The 24566-nt window shown below is 36.2% G+C and overlaps 2 protein-coding genes across 4 annotated transcripts in view; one reads left to right on the forward strand and one right to left on the reverse strand.

Moving 5' to 3' along the window:
• Nucleotides 1-4428: 4428 nt before the first annotated feature.
• On the reverse strand, nucleotides 4429-5316 carry LOC128215304 (uncharacterized). The gene has a single exon (XM_052922004.1). The coding sequence runs from the start codon at nucleotides 5314-5316 to the stop codon at nucleotides 4429-4431; it is 888 nt and encodes a 295-aa protein (XP_052777964.1).
• Nucleotides 5317-6743: 1427 nt separating this feature from the next.
• Nucleotides 6744-24566, forward strand: part of LOC128214456 (rho-related GTP-binding protein RhoA-D-like) — a 79062-nt gene continuing 61239 nt past the window's right edge. For 2 of the 3 annotated variants that reach the window (XM_052920934.1, XM_052920935.1), the window contains exon 1: nucleotides 16734-16887. In XM_052920934.1, the coding sequence (XP_052776894.1) occupies nucleotides 16749-16887 (139 nt within the window). In that variant the 5' untranslated portion in view covers nucleotides 16734-16748. Of the gene's footprint in view, nucleotides 6816-16733; nucleotides 16888-24566 lie in introns of those variants that run through there. The other variant, XM_052920936.1, reaches the window with a different exon arrangement.

A 24566-nucleotide genomic window follows, 5' to 3' on the forward strand; every position in this document is an offset into this window, starting at 1 on the left:
GGGGGGGGGGGTGAATAAGTTTTGGTAAAACTCTGAAAATCGGGAAATTTTGGGCGAAAATAACATTTCGGAAAAAATGTAGTTAGTTTTTGGATAAAATAAAGTTATTTTCGCGGAAATAAGTTTTGGTAAAAATCTGAAAATAGGGTTAGTTTTGGCGAAAATAACATCTTTGACAAACATGTTGTTAGTTTATGGCTAAAATAAGGTATTTTCGCGAAAATCGGTAAAAATCTGGAAAGTTTTGGCGAAAATAACATTTTTTTGAAAATTATGTACTTAGTTTGGGCTAAAACAAAGTTATTTTCGCGAAAATAATATTTTAATAAATATCTGGTAAGTTTTGGCGAAAATACCATTTTTGACAAAAAAAGTAGTTAGTTTTTGGATAAAATATTTAGTTATTTATTATTATTTTATTTTTTTTGGGGGGGGGTGAAATAAAATCCAAGTAATTCATTAAGTCTATCTGCCCAACTACCTGCTGGAAACATTTTAATTTTACGAATGTTCTTTAAATTTTTACCATAAAAATCGGGATGAGCAATACTATCAGCAATGAGCGATTAAGACTATTATTGTTGCAGGACATATCTTTGATTGTTCCCCTTTAGTTTTATCGTGTACCTGCTGCAGTAGCAATAACGGTCTATAATTATGGGTCATTGTCTTTAACTTAATCCGCTTAATGACAAACAAGTGTTGTATAACCACTTTGATGTTGCACATTTCGGAGGGAGGTGTGATCAACAGAAACGTGTCAAAATACTATCAATAATCATAACATAACATAACATAACATATCTTTATTCAGCATTAAACGGCATGTGCACATTTATAGCCATATAATAAAGTACAATATGGAACAATGAAGACACAGATTATTTACAGAGAGGTCAAACATTCAACAAAGTAGGTGTCATGTTACAAAAAGACATAGTAACAATTTACATATTTCAATACGCTAAGATTTACATTCAGATAAATGATCAATAATGAAGTGTTATTGCTGTAGCATTTGTTCTAAGGCAAAATGCGAAATAGATAAACTTCGCTAAGTTGTTAATACAGTGAACAGATGTTGATGACAAAAGATTGTCAAATTTATTAAGATTCGGCCACGAGTTATAATAAGGTTTGAGATATTGTTGTCGGAGGAGTTTGTATTTAGGACATACGAGTAAGAAATGATATTCACTTTCTACTACATTCATGTTACAGTGTAAGCATATACGTTCCGATCTTATAATGTTTATATACCTTCCAGTTTCAATGGCTAGGTCATGTGACGAAAGTCTAAATTTTGTAATAGCTATTCTATATTTATTTTCATTAACGCAGTTTAGATATTTTTCAAACTGAAAGTCATGCTTAAACCTTGCGTATGATGATAGTCTACTTGAGTTGTTAATGTTTGCATACCAAGTTTGCTTATATATATCGACGATGCGTTGTTTAATTAATTCAAAGCTGATATCAGCAGTGTATTGATTTTGCCAGATGTTTGTCATACCTATTTGGTTTAATATTACTTTAATTTGATTAGCCCAATTTTTGCCTCCATATATGTTATTGTTATCAGCGTCAGTCTTGAGAAATGTATATGCATTTACCAATAACGCATTATTTGATTTTAATATTTTAATCCAATATTTTATCATTATTAATCGCCTAGCTATTATCATAGGGAAGCGCCCAAGTTCACCGTATAATCCGTCTAAATTGGTCGACTTTTTTACGTTTAAAATTTTTCGGAGAAATTTACAATGGATTATTTCTATATTTTTAGATTCGTGATTTCCCCATACCTCTGCACTATAGTTAATAATTGGTGAAACAAGACTGTCGAATAGTTTGCATTTATCAATTGAATGTAACTCGATTTGGTTGAAAACGATAAATAAGTTATGGAGTGCGTATGAAGCGTGCTGTGCTAGTCGCTTTTGTGTTCTAAACCAATTGCCATTTTTAAAGAAGTGGATGCCCAAATATTTGAAGGATTTTACAACGTCTAGTAAAGTATTACAGAGTAAGAATTCATTGTTTGTGTGACGTCCATTTTCAAATATCATAACTTTTGTTTTGGTGGTATTTATTTTTAGTCCCCAGTCATTGCAATATCGTTCCAGGTCATTTAACATAGACTGTAATGCTTCTGGTGTTTGAGCGAATAACACCGAATCATCTGCAAAGAGTAACAGAAATATCTTGATTTCATTTGCTGTAAAAATACCAGCTATATCAGCGTTAATATTATTTATAATGTCGTTCACGAAAAATAAAAACATTAGACTGGAACTTGGATCCCCTTGTTTAACACCGATATTTGATTCAAAATACCGTGATGTGTTCGAATTATACCGTACACAAGATTTGACAACGCTATACATAGCTTGAAGCGCCTTTACCATTTTTGAACTCACATTTTCGTTTAGTAGTTTTTGCCATAGATGCAATCTATCTATTTTATCGAAACATTTTTCATAATCTATAAACGCACAATACAATTTCTTTTTTGAGCTAAGTGTTTTAGAAATAATTGACTGTAAAATAAAAATACAATCAACTGTAGACTTTTCCTTTTGAAAACCAAACTGATTCGTTATAATTTTTTCATGTTCTTTTGACCATTTTGTGAGCCTATTTAATAGTACCTGTGAATATATTTTTCCTATAATATTTATCAGAGTGATTCCTCTGTAGTTTTTGGGATCCTCTATGTCCCCCCCCCCCCCTTTGAAGATTGGTACAATTATGCCCAGTCCCCATGAGTTTGGATATTCGCCGTTATTAAATAGAGTATTAAACAGTTTGAGTAGAAATCCAGATGTTTGATCGAAAGAATGTTTAAAAATTTCTGCGATTAAGTTATCATTGCCCGAACTTTTATTATTATTTTGAGAAAAAACGGCGTGTTTAAGTTCATCGTAGTTTATATCTATGTCCAATTCGTCGTCATAATTAATAATCGGATTATGGGTATCATTGTCAGCATTAGTATATGATTCAGTACCATACAAGGTCTCAAAATGAGAGTATAAGTCGTCAACACTTAGATTTTCGGCATTACTATTATTGCTTTTGTATTGCTGTTTGATCTTTTTCCAGAATTGTCTTGGTTTTGTTGCTAAATTACGTAGTGTATTCTTTTCTCTAATTTTAAATTTATTCTTTTCTCTTCGCTTAACTCGGTTATAATAAGCTTTAGTGTTTACAAAATGTTGTCTATTTTCGTTTGTTTTATTTTTTAAAAACACATTTCTTGCAATCGTATATTGTTTTCTAGCGCTGTAACATTCTTCGTTAAACCATTTTTTTCTTTTTTGCATGATTAGTTATGTTCTTATCAAAATTACGACGAGTTTTACCGAAAATATTCAATGCATTTTCTTGCAAGAGATCAGTAAACTGTATAACAATATTATCTAAATTTTCGTCTGGAGTGTAGTTTTCAATACGCTCTGTAAGAGTTTGCATAGATTCGACATTTTCTCTATTTAAAAGAAGATCGTGGAAAGCATTTATCTTAGACTCATCCCATTTAATAAATCGTTCCGCATTTTTTACATTAGTCGCGGGCTGCTGGTAAATATAACGTTGTAAATGTATTTTAATTCCATTATGATCCGAGAATTCATTCGGTTCTAATACCTTAAAGTCACTTATGTATTCAAAATCATGTTTATCTAATAACAAATAATCCACTGTGCTCGAGCCATTTAGTGAATGAAATGTAAAGTCGCCGTTATCATTGTGTAACCGACCATTACCAATAAGAAACGAGGTAGATTTACAAAGCTCGATCAAACGTTGCCCGTGCGAATCGATCACTTGATCCCTATTGACACGTGGTTGAATATCAACAATATTTGACATATAGCTGTCATCGTAATCAATGTATTTGTCATAATCTAATATGTCGGATAAATCCGCTGTTCTTGAGTTCATATCACCTGAAATAAATATTTTGCCAAGAGATTTAAAACTTTCAATATCAGATTCAATAATATCGAAAAAATCTATATCATTTTGGTTTAAAACAGTGGAACCTTGCGGTAAAATATATGTGTTACAGAAGTATACATCATGATCAAACCTAAACAATGAACTGCATAATTTAACCCATATTATACCGCACTGATGTTTCTTCACAATGCTTATTTTACTCCTTAAACAGTCTTTATAGTAAATTGAAATACCACCGCTATATCTGCCTTTCCTTGTATTAAATGATTTATTACCATATAAATGTTCACTTTGATATCCTTTAATGTTTAAATTAATCTTGTTGTTATTGGATAACCAAGTTTCAGATAGAAAAATTACATCATAGTTAAATAATATATTAAGAAAGTCTGGGTCTGCTAATTTTCGTGAAAGTCCATTAATATTCCATGACAGGATCTTTAAATCACTCTCCTGACATCCCTAGTTCTGGCCCTGTGCGTTGTAACGTGGAGGATCGCATACTTTCCCGTTGACGTATGTCTTGAAGAGGTTGCCGTTTACGTAAAGTTTATTTCCAGCAAGCCTTACAGTTTTCCCGTTTGATTCTTCGGCTTTGATGATATCAAATAACGCTTTCCTGGCATCCCTGGTCTGTTGCGGTCTCTGAACACCGACCCCCTGCCTGGCCTCTTTGAGTTGTTTTTTTACGCCTTCGTCGTACGATTTTTGTCGTATCTTTTCTCTGTCGGTGTAATAGTGAAACTTACCGACGATCGGTCGGGGTTTTGGTGCTTTATTTGAACCTAATCTATGTATGCGGTCAAATAACAAGTCTTTTGTTTCAATGCCGAGTTTAGAGGCTATAAAATCCTTTACAAGAGTGTCACAGTTTTCCTCGGGACCATGTTCCTGTATTCCGTAGAAAATCAAATTATCCCGCATTGATCTTGATTCTAAGTCTAAGAGCTTGTCATTCATTTGATCTTTTTGGATTTCAAATTCGTGCGATTGATTTTTTAAGTCACCACATGTTTGTTGCAATTTTCTAATTTCAATTTTTGCCTCGTTCACTTCATTTTTCTGTTTTTCAAAGTCATTACTGATAAAGCTGCATGATGTTTCTACTTCCGTAACCTTTGACTCTAGATTGTTGATTTTAATATCCATGTCCGATATTTTGAGATTGATGGTATTAACTGTCTTTTCAATATTCGGAAGTGAAGTTTTAATGGATTTAATATCTCCCATGATCTGTATAGCCCAACTTGGCGGCGTTGACGGCGCCGGGGGTGCTGGCTGAAACATCCCTGGTGACTGCTGCATACCATAGGCGAACGGTTGTTGGAAGTTTCCAATAGGAGAGGTCATGTTTAAATTCATATTTGACGTATAAAGTTCAGGTGTAAATGTACTATTGTTTACCTGAGCTGGTATATAACGCGGTACACTCGATGCGCTCGTGCATGAAAGATGATCAAAATGTCCGCTTTCTTCACACAATGGGGAGGTGGCTTTCCGTTTTGCTTTTCGTTGTTTTTTGCTGCCTTGTTTAGAATTTTGATTTGAATTTTCACCCGACATGAAGATAATGCATTCGTAAACATGATAATCCAAAATTGTCCACAATTAAACACAGATAATTCCCTTGTTTTTTAAGTTATTTCGAGCACGGTAAAATCCATGTCTTCACAGTTCAGTCACGTGATACTAAAATCATCATTGTTCAATTTATTTAAAAACACAATTGTTTCGAAACACTAATGCACCTGTCATATGTGTTATGTAGACCGAATAAAAGTTTTTTAATATTTTGGATTAAAAAATGTCATTTACGGCAACAGAAGAATGTATTTTTCCCATTTTTTTTTAAATCTGATTTTCGCAAAAATAACTTGATTTTAGTAAAATCTAAATACATTATTTTCAAAAATTGTTATTTTCTCCAAAACTAATCATATTTTCATATTTATATCAAAATCTGATTTTCGCAAAAATAACTTCATTTTAGTTAAATCTAAATACATTATTGTCAAAAAATGTTATTTTCGCCAAAACTAACCATATTTTCATATTTATATCACAACCTGATTTTCGCAAAAATAACTTTATTTTAGTAAAAACTAAATACATAATTGTCAAAAAAGGTTATTTTTGCCAAAAACTAACCCTATTTTCATATTTATATCAGAATCTTATTTTCGCGAAAATAACTATTTTTGCCAAAAAATACTATATTTTGGTCAAAAATGTTATTTTCGCCAAAACTTACTCTATTTTCATATTTCTTTCAAAATCTTATTTTCGCGAAAATAACTTTATTTTTACCCAAAACTTACTATATTTTTGTCAAAAATGTTATTTTCGCCAAAACTAACTCTATTTTCATATTTCAATCAAAATCTTATTTTCGCGAAAATAACTTTATTTTTGACCAAAACTTACTATAATTTGGTCAAATTTTTTTTTTTCGCCAAAACTTACTCTATTTTCATATTTCTTTCAAAATATTATTTTCGCGAAAATAACTATTTTTGCCCAAAACTTATTATATTTTGGTCAAAAATGTTATTTTCGCCAAAACTAACTCAATTTTCATATTTCTTTCAAAATATTATTTTCGCGAAAATAACTTTATTTTTGGCAAAAAAATTCTATAATTTGGTCGAAAATGTTATCTTTCGCCAAAACTAACTCAATTTTCATATTTCTTTCAAAATCTTATTTTCATCAAAAATAACCTTATTTTCGTATTTTAGTCAAAAAAGCTATTTTCGCGAAAATAGGTTATTTTCGTATTTTAGTCATACCGCAGGAAGTGCAATTTGGGTGATTGGAAGTTGACTGATTGTACCAAACAGTCTGTATGGGTAAGATATACGGATATGCAGTCATTGCGTGTTAATTACTTAATTGCTTCATTTTTTGTGTAACTACATCTCGAACAGTTTCTTTGAGTTTGCAGACATATTTTCCCGAGGAGGTGTTAGACTAGCCATCTGTGCTTGTCTCACGATGAGTCATTAATTAGCTACAATAATGTCTTAATTAACGATCAGGGATACTTTTTTATTATTATTTTGACATTTCTTATGTATCCCTGTAACGCTACAACTCTCTACCATTTACCACCGTGCGGAATAATCAAAAGTAATATTATGGATCGATTTTGAATAATAATGACAAAATCAGCTGGTAGAGTTATGCAAGATTGGCACTCAACTAGCTAGACCCACTTTCCTCGCTCACTCCGAGGGATAAAAATAATAGTAAAAAAATCGTCAAAAGGCTCGCTGATGAGTCATGTCAAATGTTTGATGCACTGTGACTTTAATTTGTGAAATAAAATGTTCTTATATCTAATAAATGTTTAATAACCATGACTCTGAGTCCTTTTTTTGAAGACCAAATTAATTGAAAAAATGGGCCTATTGTTGAGAACTAAATTAAAGTTAACATGATTAACGACATTGTTGTTAATGTCAAACTATTTCATGATGTGTTAATATATTTGAATTAAACAAACTCATCTAAAACAGTCATCTCAAAAATTGTTAAGAACACTGCATATCACAAGTGTATCCATTAAACTTCCAGAGCAGTAACAATTTGAAAGTTAACAACAATGACATAAACTTGGTATCAATGTGTACAGTGCATTGAAACTTGCTTACTGAAGTACAATTAATTTATTTTTTGTGTTTTTCCGTTAAAAAAGATTACTAGGTATGTCTACCTAGTAGAATTTATTCCTTATGCGTGATTAGCTTGTCGATGTTACAGTACACTCAACAAGTTAGACCCACTTTCCTCGCTCACTCCGAGGGATAAAGTTGATGAACCTGGACTTCCTCCGAGGGTAAAACTGTTGCCCTCGCTAAAATCCCACCGAGTTCCTCCAATGGCTGGTTTACCTCGGTGTCTAATCAGATAAGCAAGAAATCATTCTTGTTCAGAAGTTATTTGTTTTTTATGCTTATATACATTGTAAATCATACAAGATTCTTACCAGCATTTAATTTGTATAAAAAATTGTGTCTGTAAACACCAATTAAATATTATCTTGACTTGTAAATAGTAAACATTGAATCATTGATGTATTGCCACTAATTGTATTGCATCATAAAACAGCCGACATTTTACACAATTCTGAAACATGACCTCTGACATCACGCGCTGAAAATACAATATAAGGAATATACTATTTATTATTGGTGGTTAAAAATAGCTATGACGTTTTATGGAATTTTCCACAGAAAACAAGGCAATAAGGCCTTCAACCATGCACTCTGAACTTTGAACGCGTGTTTGACCTCCTGATTTTTGGAAAATGTGTAAGAAGTAACCTAGCCTTTTTCGGAAATATGTTTATCAATGAATTCAGTCATTAGTAAAAACATGTTTATAAGATGCATGTGCAAATAGTGAAATATGACTGCATTCTTGTGGTAAGCTAACTTCATGCAAAACAGGCAGAGGAAAAAGAATAATAGCAATTTTCAATTGAAATATTTAATAAATAGAATAAGTTTAGCGTAGATTCTTATCAGTTGTCCACAGAGTTTCGCGGAGTTTACCCCTCCGAGGAACGCCGCTTTCGTAATTCTTCGGTCGACTGATCACCCTCCGAGGGCCTTAAATTAAAACTCTGAGGAACGCGGACAGTCGATAAGTGTTGGCCGCTATAGCGAAAATCTGCGGAGGGAAACGGAAAGTGGGTCTAACTTGTTGAGTACTGTATCACGTGAAATTACCAAGTTAGGTATATAGCTTAAATATTCCAACCTTTTAGCCTTCGTAGCACAGTGGATACAACACTCGACTGCAATTTTGGCAACACTGATTCGAACCCGGTCTCCGGCTCGATTTTTCATTTTACATTTTGGTATTTTTAGCTCTACTGGCCAAAGGCCAGAAGAGCTTATGCGATGGTAATGTGTACGTAGTATGTGCATCCGTGCGGTCGTGCGTTCGTGCGTCTGTAAACAATTGCTTGTGAACACGATACAGTCTTCAGTTTTGATTGTATCTCGGTGAAACTTGTACAGTATCTAGATATCCATTAGAGCTGGGTTCCTTTCGAAAACCAGCCAGATCCGCCCATGCATGCCTAGATTATGGCCCTTGATAGTATAACAAAATTCTATTGTGTAAACAATTGGTTGTGAACACGATACAGTCTTCAGTTTTGATTATATCTCGATGAAACTTGTACAGTATCTAGATATCCATTAGAGCTTGGTTCCTTTCGAAAACCAGCAAGATCCGCCCATGAATGCCTAGATTATGGGCCATGAAAGTTTTAAAGAAATGCTTTCTATTTTTAGCCAGGTCTGCATGAGCGAATTCTATTTTTAGCCAAGTTTACATGTATATGTTAATTCAAGTCTAGAGTTAAGGGAGACAATTTGCAAGTCTAGGATTTTGAGAGACAAATTGCTTTTTGCTTCTGCAGTTGATTTTGTGAATTACTCTGCCTTGTTCTTGTTGAAAGCCCAAAGGCCATTTTTTAGCTTTAAGTTCTGTAGTTTGCGCATTCATCTTAAGAAAATTGGTTGTGAATGTTTAAGTTATTCACCTGGTGTCATTACTGGCCACACCCAGGGTTCACAGGTTTGGTAAACATAAATCTGGAAAGGTTTGAAAATCTTTTTGTGTGTTCGTGCATCCATCTCAGCACAATTGATTGTGAATGTTTGTTCAAATTGATCAATGTTGTCCTAGGATGCCCTTGACTTTGACCTTTTGACCAACTTTTTTTAACTTTTAAAACTACAGAAAATTTTACTATGAGTACAGAAAGCATTTTTTTTTTGTCAGATGACTTTTACTAGGCACATATTAAAATAGTTCATGCAACTAATCTGCTTACACAACTTTCTGGGCTCAGATGTTGAATGTGCTATGTTTTCAGGTAACCCAAACACAAAACATAAAGTATATGTCTGTTGCCTTTTACCCATACATACATGCTCTGGATTGATATGACCACAAAAGCCATGCCAGTAGAGCATAGGCCCTTTTGGGCCTCTTGTTTAACAATTATGATATCAAAAAGTAAAAAATATTATTAAATAATTGTCCTGAGATTCCTTACAAAAAAAAAACTTTTTTTGGTGCCAATCTGGTGTATAGCCCATTTAACTGAGCCCTGAACAATCGACCCAATGACCATCTTTCACAAAACCCTTAATATCAACCAAAAATTCCAACAAAAAACATCAGAAAAAATACTTATAATCTAATTAAGTATTTTTTTGGAAAAAAATCTTTGAATTTTTGGTTGATGTATCTTGGGTTTTGTAATAGGTGATCATGTTTCAATTAACTGTCGCATGTAAGTTATCTATTTTTAATTACCAGTGACACGGACCTATAAACCAGGTTCGGTCCGGCTTCGAGGCCATCTAGTCCATATAAACAGCTGCTTCGGTCTTTGATGATTTTAGTGAATGTCCCAATGTAAATAGTTACATTGTACCTTAACACGCATTGTTGTGGCGACGGGGCCATCACAACTATTTTAACAGTTTAATGTCGTTCAAATTGTGGTAATCTAAAAAATCAAATGGATGTATCGAATAGGTTTACAAGAAATATGGCAATATTTATGCCCCCCTTCGAAGAAGAGGGGTATATTGCTTTGCACAGGCGTGTCGGTCGGTCGGTCCGTCGGTAGACCAAAGCTTGTCCGAGTGATAACTCAACAATTCCTGGACGTATGGTCATCAAACTTCACATGAAGGTTGGGCCTGACCAGTAGATGACCCCTATTGATTTTGGGGGTCAACGGGTCAAAGGTCAAGGTCACAGTGACCTTTAATTGTAAAATAATTTTAAAGCTTGTCCGAGTGATAACTCAACAATGCCTGCACCCATGGCCCTCAAACTTGACATGGAGGTTGGGCCTGACCAGTAGATGACCCCTATTGTTTTTGGGGGTTATCAGGCCAAAGGTCAAGGTCACAGTGACCTTGAATGGTAAAAGGTTGTCCGAGTGATAACGTGACAATGCCTGCACCCATGGCCCTCAAACTTGACTTGGAGGTTGGGCCTGACCAGTAGCTGACCCCAACTGTTTTTTGGGCTCAATGGGTCAAAGGTCAAGGTCACAGTGACCTTGAATGGTAAAAGGTTGTTCGAGTGATAACTCAACAATGCCTGCACCCATGGCCCTCAAACTTGACTTGGAGGTTGGGCCTGACCAGTAGATGACCCCTATTGTTTTGGGGGGTCATTGGGCCAAAGGTCAAGGTCACAGTGACCTTGAATGGTAAAAGGTTGTCCGATTGATAACTCAACAATGCCTGCACCCATGGCCCTCAAACTTGACTTGGAGAATTGGCCTGACCAGGAGATGACCCCTATGGTTTTTGGGGTTCATCTGGCCAAAGGTCAAGGTCACAGTGACCTGGAATGATAAAAGGTTGTCTGAGTGATAACTTGACAATGCCTGCACCCATGGCCCTCAAACTTGACTTGGAGGTTGGGCCTGGCCAGAAGATGGTCCCTATTGATTTAAGGGGTCATTGGGCCAAAGGTCAAGGTCACAGTGACCTGGAATGGTAAAAGGTTATCCGAGTGATAACTTGACAATGGCTGCACCCATGGCCCTCAAACTTGATATGGGGGTTGAGCCTGGCCAGGAGATTGTCCCTATTATTTTTAGGGGTCATTGGGCCAAAGGTCAAGGTCACAGTGACCTTGAATGATAAAAGGTTGTCCAAGTGATAACTCAACAATGCCTGCACCCATGGCCCTCAAACTTGACATGGAGGTTGGGCCTGACCAGTAGATGACCCCTATTGATTTTAGGGGTCAAAGGTCAAGGTCACAGTGACCTTGAAAGCAAACTTGACAATTCTTGGACCTATGGTCATCAAACTTGACATGGAGGTTGGGCCTGACCAGTAGATGACCCCTATTGATTTTAGGGGTCAAAGGTCAAGGTCACAGTGACCTTGAAAGCAAACTCGACAATTCTTGGACCTATGGTCATCAAACTTGACATGAAGGTTGGGCCTGCCCAGAAGATGACCCTTATCGACTTTGGGGGTCATCAGGCCAAGGTCAATGTCACAGTAACCTTTAACGCAAAAAGTTAACAAATCTTCCCCCACTGATATCTCAACAATGCCTGAACCTATGATCATTAAACTTGACATGGATGATAAACCTGACCAGTAGATCACCCTTATTGATTTTAGGATTCATAGAGCCAAAGGTCAAGGTCACAGTGATCTTGAATGGTAAAAGGTTTTCCGAGTGATAACTCAACAATGCCTGAACCCATGGCCTTCAAACTTGACTTGGAGTTGCATCTGACTTGTAGATGACCCCTTATGATTTAAGGGGTCATCGGGTCAAAGGTCAAGGTCACAGTGACCTTGAACGAAAAAAACTTGTCTTGTGACAATGCCTGCACCCATGGCACTCAAACTTGACATTTAGGTTTCTGGTGATCAGCTGATGACTGGATTTTGAGTTCATAGAGTCAAAGGTCATGACGGTCATAACACACTTTATCCTCACACTTTAATGGTCATAATCTTAAAACAGCAACAAATCAGCTGTCATTTTGGTCCATGCATATTTCATTCAATTGTCCATATAATCCTGACAACATGGCGCTCAGGGGGGGCATAATGTTTGACAAACATCTCTTGTTTCATTCCACTCAATACATTTGAGGCAAAATTAATTTACTGTATGGAGGAATTCAATGGGATTGTGTTTGAGTTCTCTGGGGGCAAGGTCACTGTTACTAAAAATAGAAAAAAAAGTCAAAACTGAATTTCCCGACAAAGGCTGAAGTTCTGTCAATCATTGAAACCTGGTTCTGTCACATCGGGAGTTACTAATTTACTTTATAATTTGACTTCTTTTTTTTTTTACTGCTTTTGACAGGCACATATCATTATTGTATTATTTCCAAGACAAAGGAGTGTAGTCGAGTGCGCTGTCCTACGACAGCTCTTGTTTATTCTAAATTTGTTCATATAAATCATAATTTTTCCTTTCTTCTGTTTCTTCTTAGTTTATTCTGTGCAGGGCATTTCTTGGTTTCAGGTTTTATATCACACAGCTTTTTTTGCAAAGTTCAGTATTGATGCAAATTCCGCAATATTGAATATATCCCATCAACAAGGAAACTCTTTTTGAATTTCATGACGTAAACAGGTAAAAACAAAAAGACAGTGCAACTTTGGTGTAACGTCGCTTTACCTTCTCCTGTATTTTTTTGAAAATATACAATAGTTTCCTTGTCTTCCATCAACTTATGATACATGTGCTAAAAACTTATCTTTCATCCACATGATATGTCAAAGTGCTCAGCATGAGCTTTTTGATAGGGTATTGTCCGTCTGTTGTCCATCGTCAACATTTTCCTTCAAACAACTTCTCCCAAACCAGTGAGACAATTTCAACTAAACTTCGCTGGAATGTTTCTCTTCCAGATTCCATCAATAAGTGTGATTCCATGCAGACCTCTGCTTACCATGGTTGAAAAGGAAAAACTTTTTCTCAAAACTGCTTGCCCGATTCCAACATAATTTCACAGAAATGCTCCTTAGGTGACCCTTGATCAATTTCCTTCACCCCATGTTGATTCGTAAAAAAACATGGTAGCCAGGGGGCATGACTTCTTTTCACTCTATATATGTCCAAATGAAAAACTTTGAGAATCTACTCCTCAGAATCCGCTAGACGATTTAAAAATAGTTTCACAGAAATGATCCTTAAACTACCAACCACACGTTTTTTGTGGGAGAGATTGCGTCATTGCGATTAATCATGGGAATATATCGCGGAAGCCAACGCGATGGTGCGCGTTATCACCTTTTTGTCTGCTGCTACCGCGTACGACATCGCAATATGCAGGTATTTTAGCAGGTACCGTTGGTACAAATAGAAAATTCTGAATTGTATCGTTCTTGCAAAATAGCTTTCACCTGATTGTGAGGATTAGCAATCTCACCCCCAAAACTTAATAATTAGGTTGCTGGAATATTGCGTGTTTGTAAAAGCATTTTTAATAAGTAAAGCATTTTTAATTAATAAGTAAAGCATTTTTAATAAGTAAAATATACCTGCAAAAGGACTTTCTGAATCAACCCTCAAGTTATATCAGATAATTTACAGTAGAACAGATCTAAATTGTTTGGAAAACTTCTGAATTTTTTTTTTCTTAAAGCATTAGTTGTGCCTTTAGTCATAAAACACCATTTTCCAAACACTAAGGCCACTCCTTTTTATGCCCCCGAAGGTGGGCATATTAAAATCGCACCGTCCGTCTGTCCGTCCTTCCTTCCGTCTGTGTGTCCGGCTCAATAACTCGTGTCCGGGCTGTAACTTTCCCTTGTATGGACAGATTTTAAAATAACTTGCCACATGTGTTCCACATACCAAGATGACGTGTGGTGTGCAAGACCCGTGCCCCTACCTCAAAGGTCAAGGTCACACTTAGTCTTTATTCACAATGGAATGCTGCATATAGGACATAGAGTATAGGTTGTCGTGTCCGGGCTGTAACTTTCCCATGTATAGACGGATTTTAAAATAACTTGCCACATGTGTTCTACATACCAAGATGACGTGTGGTGTGCAAGACCCGTGCCCCTACCTCAAAGGTCAAGGTCACACTTAGTCTTTATTCACAATGGAATGCTGCATATAGGACATAGAGTATAGGTTGTCGTGTCCGGGCTGTAACTTTCCCATGTATAGACGGATTTTAAAATAACTTGCCACATGTGTTCCACATACCAAGATGACGTGTCGCGTGCAAGACCCGTGTCCCTACCTCAAAGGTCAAGGTCACACTTAGTCTTTATTCACAATGGAGTGCTGCAATAGGACATAGAGTATAGGTTGTCGTGTCCAGGCTGTAACTTTCCCATGTATGGACAGATTTTAAAATAACTTGCCACATGTGTTCCACATACCAAGACAACGTGTCGCGTGAACGACCCGTGTCCCTACCTCAAAGGTCAAGGTCATACTTAGTTTATATTCACAATGGAGTGCTGCATATAGGACATAGAGTATAGGTTGTCGTGTCTGGGCTGTAACTTTCCCATGTATAGACAGATTTTAAAATAACTTGCCACATGTGTTCCACATACCAAGACAACGTGTCGCGTGAACGACCCGTGTCCCTACCTCTAAGGTCAATGTCACACTTAGTGTTTATTCACAATGGAGTGCTGCATATAAGGACATAGAGTATAGGTTGTCGTGTCTGGGCTGTAACTTTCCCTTGTATGGACAGATTTTAAAATAACTTGCCACATGTATTCCACATACCAAGATGACGTGTCGTGTGCAAGTCCCGTGTCCCTACCTCTAAGGTCAAGGTAACACTTAGTGTTTATTCACAACAGAGTGCTGCATATAAGGACATAGAGTATAAGTTGTCGTGTCCGGGCTGTAACTTTCCCTTGTATAGACAGATTTTAAAATAACTTGCCACATGTGTTCCACATACCAAGACAACGTGTCGCATGACAGCCCCGTGCCCCTACCTCAAAGGTCAAGGTCACACTTTTTTATTTTTTGGTTTACAAGAATTTTTGGAAAAAATGTCCACTGGGTGGTTGAAAAAAAAAAGGAAAAAAGTCACAAAACATACTCTTAAAGGGTGAAAATCAGAGAACAACATAAAAACATTGAATATTTATATCATTTACTTGATATTTTAAATTTTTAAACTGCTATTAATTTGCATGTTTTAATACACTTAAAGTTTCAAAGTTCTTATTAAACACACAGTTTAAATCTTACATACTGTGCATATAAAATATCAAAGAATTTGACTATAAAACATGTTTACATGTATAAACTACACTGTTTATCAAAGTTACATTGAATATTACTCAGCAGGACATTTGTTTAGCTTTAAGGGTATGCTAAAGCAAAAGTGAATGCAGAACACTTAAAAACTGACCAATATTAAATTGGAAAAAAAGGGAAGGCAAATTTTACGCTTTAAAATACACAAGAATTGCACTGTATTAAGACAATACATTACATTTTCTAAGCATTGTTTCAGTTATTTCAATATTGGATAATGTCAATAAAGTGAAATAATTTCCAATTTTATAAATAAGGAAGTAATATTGTATGAAGACATTGTGCTTTAATATTGTGCAAACAATTCCTGAAAAACTAAAAACCAAACTAGACCTAGATTTGAGTTTTAATAACCTTTACCATGCGGGGTCCTAGTTGTGTAACCCAATCCATGCTAAGTCTGGATATTTTCTGACCGGGATATTTACCATGCGATGTTCAGCAAATCCATTTCAAATTCAAATCTTGCAGCAAATTACCACATCAGTACATAAAAATCACATAGCAAAATAATAAATCTAGCATGTGACTGAACTTTATGTACCAAATATAGTAACAGTGAAATCCATAATTGTGTATCGGATATTTTCATTTTCTCCCAACTCCGCCATTTTGTTAGTCCAAATAATTGTAAGTTGACGGATTTTTTTTAGATTTTTGATATGGCAAATCCTTCATGTACAAATTGTTTAGTATCAAAAGTGGGTAGTTGTTCCGATCAGGATTCCGGGTTAAAGTATAGCGTCTATAAAATATCATAAAAACAAGAAATATTACCAGATAATGTTATTTTATATTAGTTCCGTACTCAAAAAAATAAATATCCAACTTATAATTATGAGTTTGACGGCTTTTCTTCATTTCATTCTGTCCAAACATAACGATATATACATGAAGGGAACCTGCAAGGCTTCAGGGCACAGTTTTAAAGCGCTCGGAACATTTCGGCCATGGCCGAGTTGTTACGATTGTATAACGAGGTCTACCTCGAAGCTTTGTCAGAGGAGGCCGAGTTATTACGATTGTATCGAGTTGTTCCCCTTCGCATAATTGTTTTCTGTGTCAGTCAACTTTCGTTTTATTGGAAAGGTAAACAACTTGTTTTAATGCATTAAATGCTTGTTAAGTGCAAAATAGCATTTCACTTACATGGTAAAATATGAATATAACTCTTTATGATCAATTTCAACCATAAAATACTTCACTTAATTTTTTTTCAATATTTTTAAAATACCCCCGTTTTTTGCACATTCCCGTTTAGACGTTAGGGATTGGAAGAATCCCGTATAACACGTCTAATATTTTAGACTACCATTTTGTGTATCATGCGTTCACAGGGCATCTATACTTCATGATTGTTTATTTTTCATTTTAAAGAGTATTCCTTGGTTACAACAACAAATCTCATTTATAGTGAAATATCAAGTTCATTACAAATTAAAATGGACTTATTCAAAATAGTTTTCCGTGTTGTTTTATCTTAATGTTTTGCACACAACTCCTGGCATTAGTAAATGTCATTGACACATGTGTTCAACTCTTTCATTGTTTTTACTCTACTATTAACCCAAACATGAATAAACATGTAATCTAGAATAAACACAAGCTTTACATTGACTCAATGACAAGTATTTCCAAACAAGCTTGTGATTTAAAATCCATAAACACAACCAACCGAACTTGTGAAACTAGGTCACCGGTGTCAACTTAGAAATTTTATTTTCGATTTCACCACTCACACTACAGTAAGTGCACTGTTATTTGATATTTAACCATTAAATGTTATAAAATATTTTTCTCACACATAATTTACAGATATTTGTGTCTACTTATTCGATGGCAGCCGCTGCCACTTATTTTTCATCTATAAACAACAATATTTTCATGACCTAAATTTGCGGGGAAAAACAACAATCACGTGACAGTTATTGTTTGTGTCGGCTGTTAAATTTGCCAATGTATTTTGCTATTGTTATTTTAACAACTCCTGCATATTTAACTTAATTATTTCATACAAAGAATGACTGCTATCGTCAATTCCGCCATTGCCAACGGCGCTGCCATAACAGTTGACTGGCTCACATGCTATCACTATAAATCGGCGAATACGGCTACGAAACAACAAACCAGTCGAGATCTACTGCATTCGTACTCTTATCTGTTCGTTTTTCTTTCGTTCGCACCAAAATCAATACGGTCGGGAAAATAATTTTGAAAAAAAAAAAGTGAAATTTATTTTTTATTTTATTTGTACTTTTCGGAAAATTAGACCCGCCGGTTTTGTAAACCAATTTATATAAAAGTAGTGGCCTAATATAAATAATACAATTTGATCTTTTGTCAGCAGTCTTATATCACAAGTTTCCTGACATTTTTACAAACATTGGATCATAAAAAGACAAAAATTTAAAAGAAATATGTCAAAACAGTAATTGCAGATTTAAACAGAGACTATACAGTCAAAACTTGTTGGCTCAATAACGCATGGCTGGATATCCTTGTTGGCTCGAAACGGATTAAAAGGACCATTATTTTTCAATATATGTTCGCATAAAATTGGATCTGATAGCTAGATTTCTTGAGGGTTGATATTTCTCCACCATCGATGTCATTTTTGCGGTCCAAAATAAGAATTTCACATTTTGTTTTGATTGCTTGGCTCGATGTCATTTTCTCTGGCTCAGGTACCTGCTCAAGGACTTAATTACATTGTCTAATGGTTACCTACCATGTTTATTTATATTATGCCCCTAAAGAAAAATTGGCCTCACTCAATGGGTTACAAGTTCATTATAAATACATTTTGTTAAAATTTGAAAGTTATGTAAAAGTTACCCTTGAAACATAGGTTTTAAAGTCTATTAAGTCTTCAACACAGTCACGTATAAGGTAACTATTGTTCTTTCTTTAGGATCATAGATTAAAATAATTATTATACACTCTATTCCTTAGAAGAAATTTCATTTTTACCAAATGATAAATTTAATAATCAGACTTCTCTATTGAACTTCATGTATATTATTGCAAACTTCATGTAGATTATTCAAAACAACAAATCTTATCTTCTGTGTGGATAGTGAATAAGCCTTACACAGAAAAAAAAATTGAAATAATTTGAATGATTGTGATGTTGTCCTAGATGAAAGAAGCAATAACAGAAAATATGAATGTGTACTGCTCATTAATTTTTAGAGCTTAAGGCAGATTATTGATAATATTGGATGGTGCAATGTTTGTTGTTTGTGAATCTATACTAAAAGCTATTTTAGAGTGCAAGCAATTGAACATAGTTTTGTCAGTGTGCAGGCAATTGAATGAAGTCCTGTCAGTGTGCAGGCAAATGAACAAGTCCTGTCAGTGTGCAGGCAACTGAAAAATAACCTGTCCATGTGCAGGTATCTGTACCAAGTGCTGTCAGTGTGCAGTCAATTATCAAGTCCTGTCATTGTGGTGCGCAGGCAACTGAACAAAGTCCTGTCAGTGTGCAGGCAACTGAACAAAGTCCTGTCAGTGTGCAGGTATGAGAATCAAATTCTGTCAGTGTACAGTCAATCATCAAGTCCTGTCAGTGTGCATGCCACTATACAAAATCCTGTCAGTGTTCAGTCTATCGACAAGTCCTGTCAGTGTGCAGGAAACTGTGACAAGTCCAGTCAGTGTGCAAGGAACTCTGACAAATCCTGTCAGTGATTATCCAGGCAACATGTTTGACCAGTATGTTTTCAATATTCTTTGAGAACAAATATCAAGCTATATTGATTACAAACTCTTTTACTCAGGTGAGCGATTTAGGGCCACCATGGCCCTCTTGTTTATTGTATGGTTTATGAAAAGTATATTTTGCCATTTCAATAAAGCGCAATCAGATATATAAGTATGCAAGACTTTAAATTAAAATTGAAGATCATAATACGCAATTTTTTAAGGAACTATTTGACATCAATAGTGATTTAAAATTACTGCGAGTTAGGCCAAAAAAAAAAGGTTCTTGTTTCTGGTCATGGGCCTCAAAATCCTAAGGGTAGGTAGGTAGGGATTTTTTTATATTTTTTTTATATAAACCTTTGGATCGGAATGTTGAATGTATTGTCTGTAAGCAATAGTACAGTACTATCAGCTCCCTTGAGTAGGATCAAATGACTTAACTTTAAGACTTGTTTGTTGAAAAAATCTCCAATTTTATTTATTTAATAAACAACAATATAAATCATCTAGTTCAAAATACTATAATGCAGAACCTATAAATAGCGGGGAAATACCTTTGTTACTAAAAATAGCAACATCCTGTACTGGCCACCAAAATATGTTAGATGTTTGTAGCGATCTGTTACGAAAACTGGCGATATATTTCAATGTTATCGAAGTTGTACCGGTAAGTGTTGAGTTAAAAAGATGAATGTATTATGTGTTATGTTATCCGATACTTCCTTGTCAAAATCCGATATGCGATGACATTTTTCTTGCTTTTACTTTCAGTTTCATTTTCACCTTAGGATTCTTCCGGAAGTATACAAAAACATTCAGAGTTCGTATTGTCAATATCCCTTTATTGTTCCTTTATAAAAATGGCAGAGCAATCAACATGTTACGTAATAGAACTTAACTGTAGATAGACCAGGATTTACGTCAAATAGTTCTCCTTTCACTTTCATTAAAATTGACAGGAAGTAAACATAAAAGCATCTGTTTCCCGCGCTTTTTGGACCATGTGCATGCGCAGGAGAGCTAGACGAAAATTGTTTATTTTTTTTATGCATTTACAAACTTCCAAGATTTATCTTTAATTTTTAGCTTATAGGTGAAATTGAATTACGGTAAATATCATTTCTATTGTTGATATAAAAACATTGTTGTTCGAAGTTAGCTAAAACTGCCGAAGGTATCCATTTACATAATGGCAGAGTTATTCACGACATTGAGTTTGACTGCTGTTAATTGACAGGGTTGTTCACTTGTCACTTCGGGCCTTAATTGTTATTGACAGTTGAATAAACAAACATTCAGCACATGGTTTGCGGCCCCATTGATCTTCAGTTTCAGGACTAACGACTCTTGCACTGAAATTCTCTCGGGTGAAAGGTGACACTTACTTGCGAACTTCGGGTTATTGACGGTATCTCACGAGAGGTCCATTGAAAGCCCTGTTTAAATATCTTTGTCAGATAGCATGGGTTTTTATACGCCCGAAGGGTCGTATTATGTTATGGCCTCCATCGTCTGTCCGTCTGTCCGTCCGTTAGCAATTTTGTGTCCGGGCCATAACTTGGTAACTAATAAAGCGATTTTCAAATAACTTTATACAAATCATCACTACATTAAAAGGATGTGTCGCGCGCAATTTCCAGGTCCATACCTCAAAGACTAGAATCACCATGGGGGTGCGTTAGCAATTCCGTGTCCGGGCCACAACTTTGTCACTAATAAATTCATTTTCAAATAACTTTATACAAATCATTATTACATTAAAAGGATGTGTCGCGCGCAATTTCCAGGTCCATACCTCAAAGACTAGAATCACCATGGGGGTGCGTTAGCAATTCCGTGTCCGGGCCACAACTTTGTCACTAATAAAGTGATTTTCAAATAACTTTATACAAAGCATCATTACATTAAAAGGATGTGTCACGCGCAATTTCCAGGTCCATACCTCAAAGACTAGAATCACCATGGGGGGGCGTTACAACTTTGTCACTAATAAAGTCATTTTCAAATAACTTTATACAAAACATCATTACATAAAAAGGATGTGTCGCGCGCAATTTCCAGGTCCATACCTCAAAGACTAGAATCACCATGGGGGGGCGTTAGCAATTCTGTTTCCCGGCCATAACTTGGTAACTAATAAAGCGATTTTCAAATAACTTTATACAAATCATCACTACATTAAAAGGATGTGTCGCACGCAATTTCCAGGTCCATACCTCAAAGACTAGAATCACCATGGGGGTGCGTTAGCAATTCCGTGTCCGGGCCACAACTTTGTCACTAATAAAGTGATATTCAAATAACTTTATACAAAGCATCATTACATTAAAAGGATGTGTCGCGCGCAATTTCCAGGTCCATACCTCAAAGACTAGAATCACCATGGGGGGGGGGGCGTTACAACTTTGTCACTAATAAAGTCATTTTCAAATAACTTTATACAAAGCATCATTACATTAAAAGGATGTGTCGCGCGCAATTTCCAGGTCCATACCTCAAAGACTAGAATCACCATGGGGGGCGTTAGCAATTCTGTTTCCGGGCCATAACTTGGTAACTTATAAAGCGATTTTCAAATAACTTTATACAAATCATCACTACATTAAAAGGATGTGGCGCGCGCAATTTCCAGGTCCATACCTCAAAGACTAGAATCACCATGGGGGTGCGTTAGCAAATCCGTGTCCGGGCCACAACTTGGTCACTAATAAAGTCATTTTCAAATAACTTTATACAAAGCATCATTACATTAAAAGGATGTGTCGCGCGCAATTTCCAGGTCCATACCTCAAACACTAGAATCACCATGGGGGGGGGCGTTAGCAATTCTGTGTCCGGGCCACATCTTTGTTACTAATAAAGTGATTTTCAAATAACTTTATACAAAGCATCACTACATTAAAAGGATGTGTCACACGGAATTTCCAGGTCCATACCTCAAAGTCTAGAATCACCATGTGGGGGGGACATTAGCAATTCCATGTCCAGGCCATAACTGAAAGACTAGAATCACCAATGGGGGGCGTTAGCAATTCTGTGTCCGGGCCACATCTTTGTTACTCGTCCGTTACCAATTCTGTGTCCGGGCCATAACTTGGTAACTATTAAAGCGATTTTCAAATAACTTTATACAAATCATCACTACATAAAAAGGATGTGTCGCGCGCAATTTCCAGGTCCATACCTCAAAGACTAGAATCACCATGGGGGGGCGTTAGCAATTCTGTTTCCGGGCCACATCTTTGTTACTCGTCCGTTAGCAATTCCATGTCCGGGCCATAACTTGGTAACTAATAAAGTGATTTTCAAATAACTTTATACAAATCATCACTACATTAAAAGGATGTGTCGCGCGCAATTTCCAGGTCCATACCTCAAAGACTAGAATCACCATGGGGGTTAGTTAGCAAATCCGTGTCCGGGCCACAACTTGGTCACTAATAAAGTCATTTTCAAATAACTTTATACAAAGCATCATTACATTAAAAGGATGCGTCGCGTGCAATTTCCAGGTCCATACCTCAAAGACTAGAATCACAATGGGGGGGGGGGCGTTAGCCATTTTGTGTCCGGGCCACATCTTTGTTACTAATAAAGTGATTTTCAAATAACTTTATACAAATCATTACTACATTAAAAGGATGTGTCACATGGAATTTCCAGGTCCATACCTCAAAGTCTAGAATCACCATGGGGGGACGTTAGCAATTCCATGTCCAGGCCATAACTCAAAGACTAGAATCACCATGGGGGGGCGTTAGCAATTCTGTGTCCATGCCACATCTTTGTAACTCGTCCGTTAGAAATTCGGTGTCCGGGCCATAACTTGGTAACTAATAAAGCGATTTTCAAATAACTTTATGCAAATCATCACTACATTAAAAGGATGTGTCGCGCGCAATTTCCAGGTCCATACCTCAAAGACTAGAATCACCATGGGGGCTTTAGCAATTCTGTGTCCGGGCCACATCTTTGTTACTCGTCCGTTAGCAATTCCGTGTCCGGGCCATAACTTGGTAACTAATAAAGCGATTTTCAAATAACTTTATACAAATCATCACTACATTAAAAGGACCTCAAGCCGAATCTTCTTCGGGCGTATAATGCTCCGTTTCGCGGTGCTCTTGTTTCATATCCAGTACCGTTCTCCCGGGACTCCTCGGGTCTACAATAATCGATTATGGGGCAAAAAAAAAGTACGGTCAGGGTAAAAAGTATGGTCCTAAAAATTTCCCTGGGAACGCTGCATGGCAGGTAACTCGGCAAGCCTCGTTACCGCCCGTGCCCTTGGGTCGGATTACTCTATCCGAACCGGAAACACATGAAAGATACTTATATGTTTGCATATGGCATGAGCGGTTTCGGCATGGAAGACTGTAGATTGAGGATGACAACAGGACTGGACGCCCATCAATGGTATTAGCTGTAAACGTGGAGAGAGTCCATGAGCTGAGCAACATGGAGAAGCATAGCAGAAGACTTTGTTCAACTTAAACAGACTACTGTAGACGAAATATTAACAAATGAACTAGGATTGTCCAAAGAAGCACACTTTGGGTGCCTCGTTTGATAAAAGAAGCGGAAATGGAACAACGCATGGCCTGTTCGTTTGTCTTTCTTCAACGTTACGACAGGGAGGGAGAAGAATTTTTAAGTCGCATAATCACAACGGCTAAGACGTGGCTCTATTTCTACAACTCTGAAACCAAAGTACTGACCTCTGTTTGGAAAACTCTCGGAACACACCCACCAAAGAAAACTAGAGTGCCAAAAAGCCTTGGAAAAGAAATAAATATTTTCTTCATGGAACGAGGGCATGATTCTGCAACTACACATTCCAGGTCGGACCGTATATGCCCAATATTAGTCCAAGGTATTGCGGTGGTATCTCTTTCACACAATTAGTATGAAACAGCCGAATATGGACCTTGACCGCATTATTCTCCACCAGGATAATGCCCCCGCACATAGAGCAGCTTCCACGCAGCTGGAAATAAGTCTTGGGGTTTGAGATTTTGGAACATCCCCTGTACAGCCTCGATCTGGCCCCAATGGACTTCTGT

The sequence above is a fragment of the Mya arenaria genome, chromosome 13, assembly GCF_026914265.1.
Source record: "Mya arenaria isolate MELC-2E11 chromosome 13, ASM2691426v1".
NCBI classification, from domain to species: Eukaryota; Metazoa; Mollusca; class Bivalvia; order Myida; family Myidae; genus Mya; species Mya arenaria.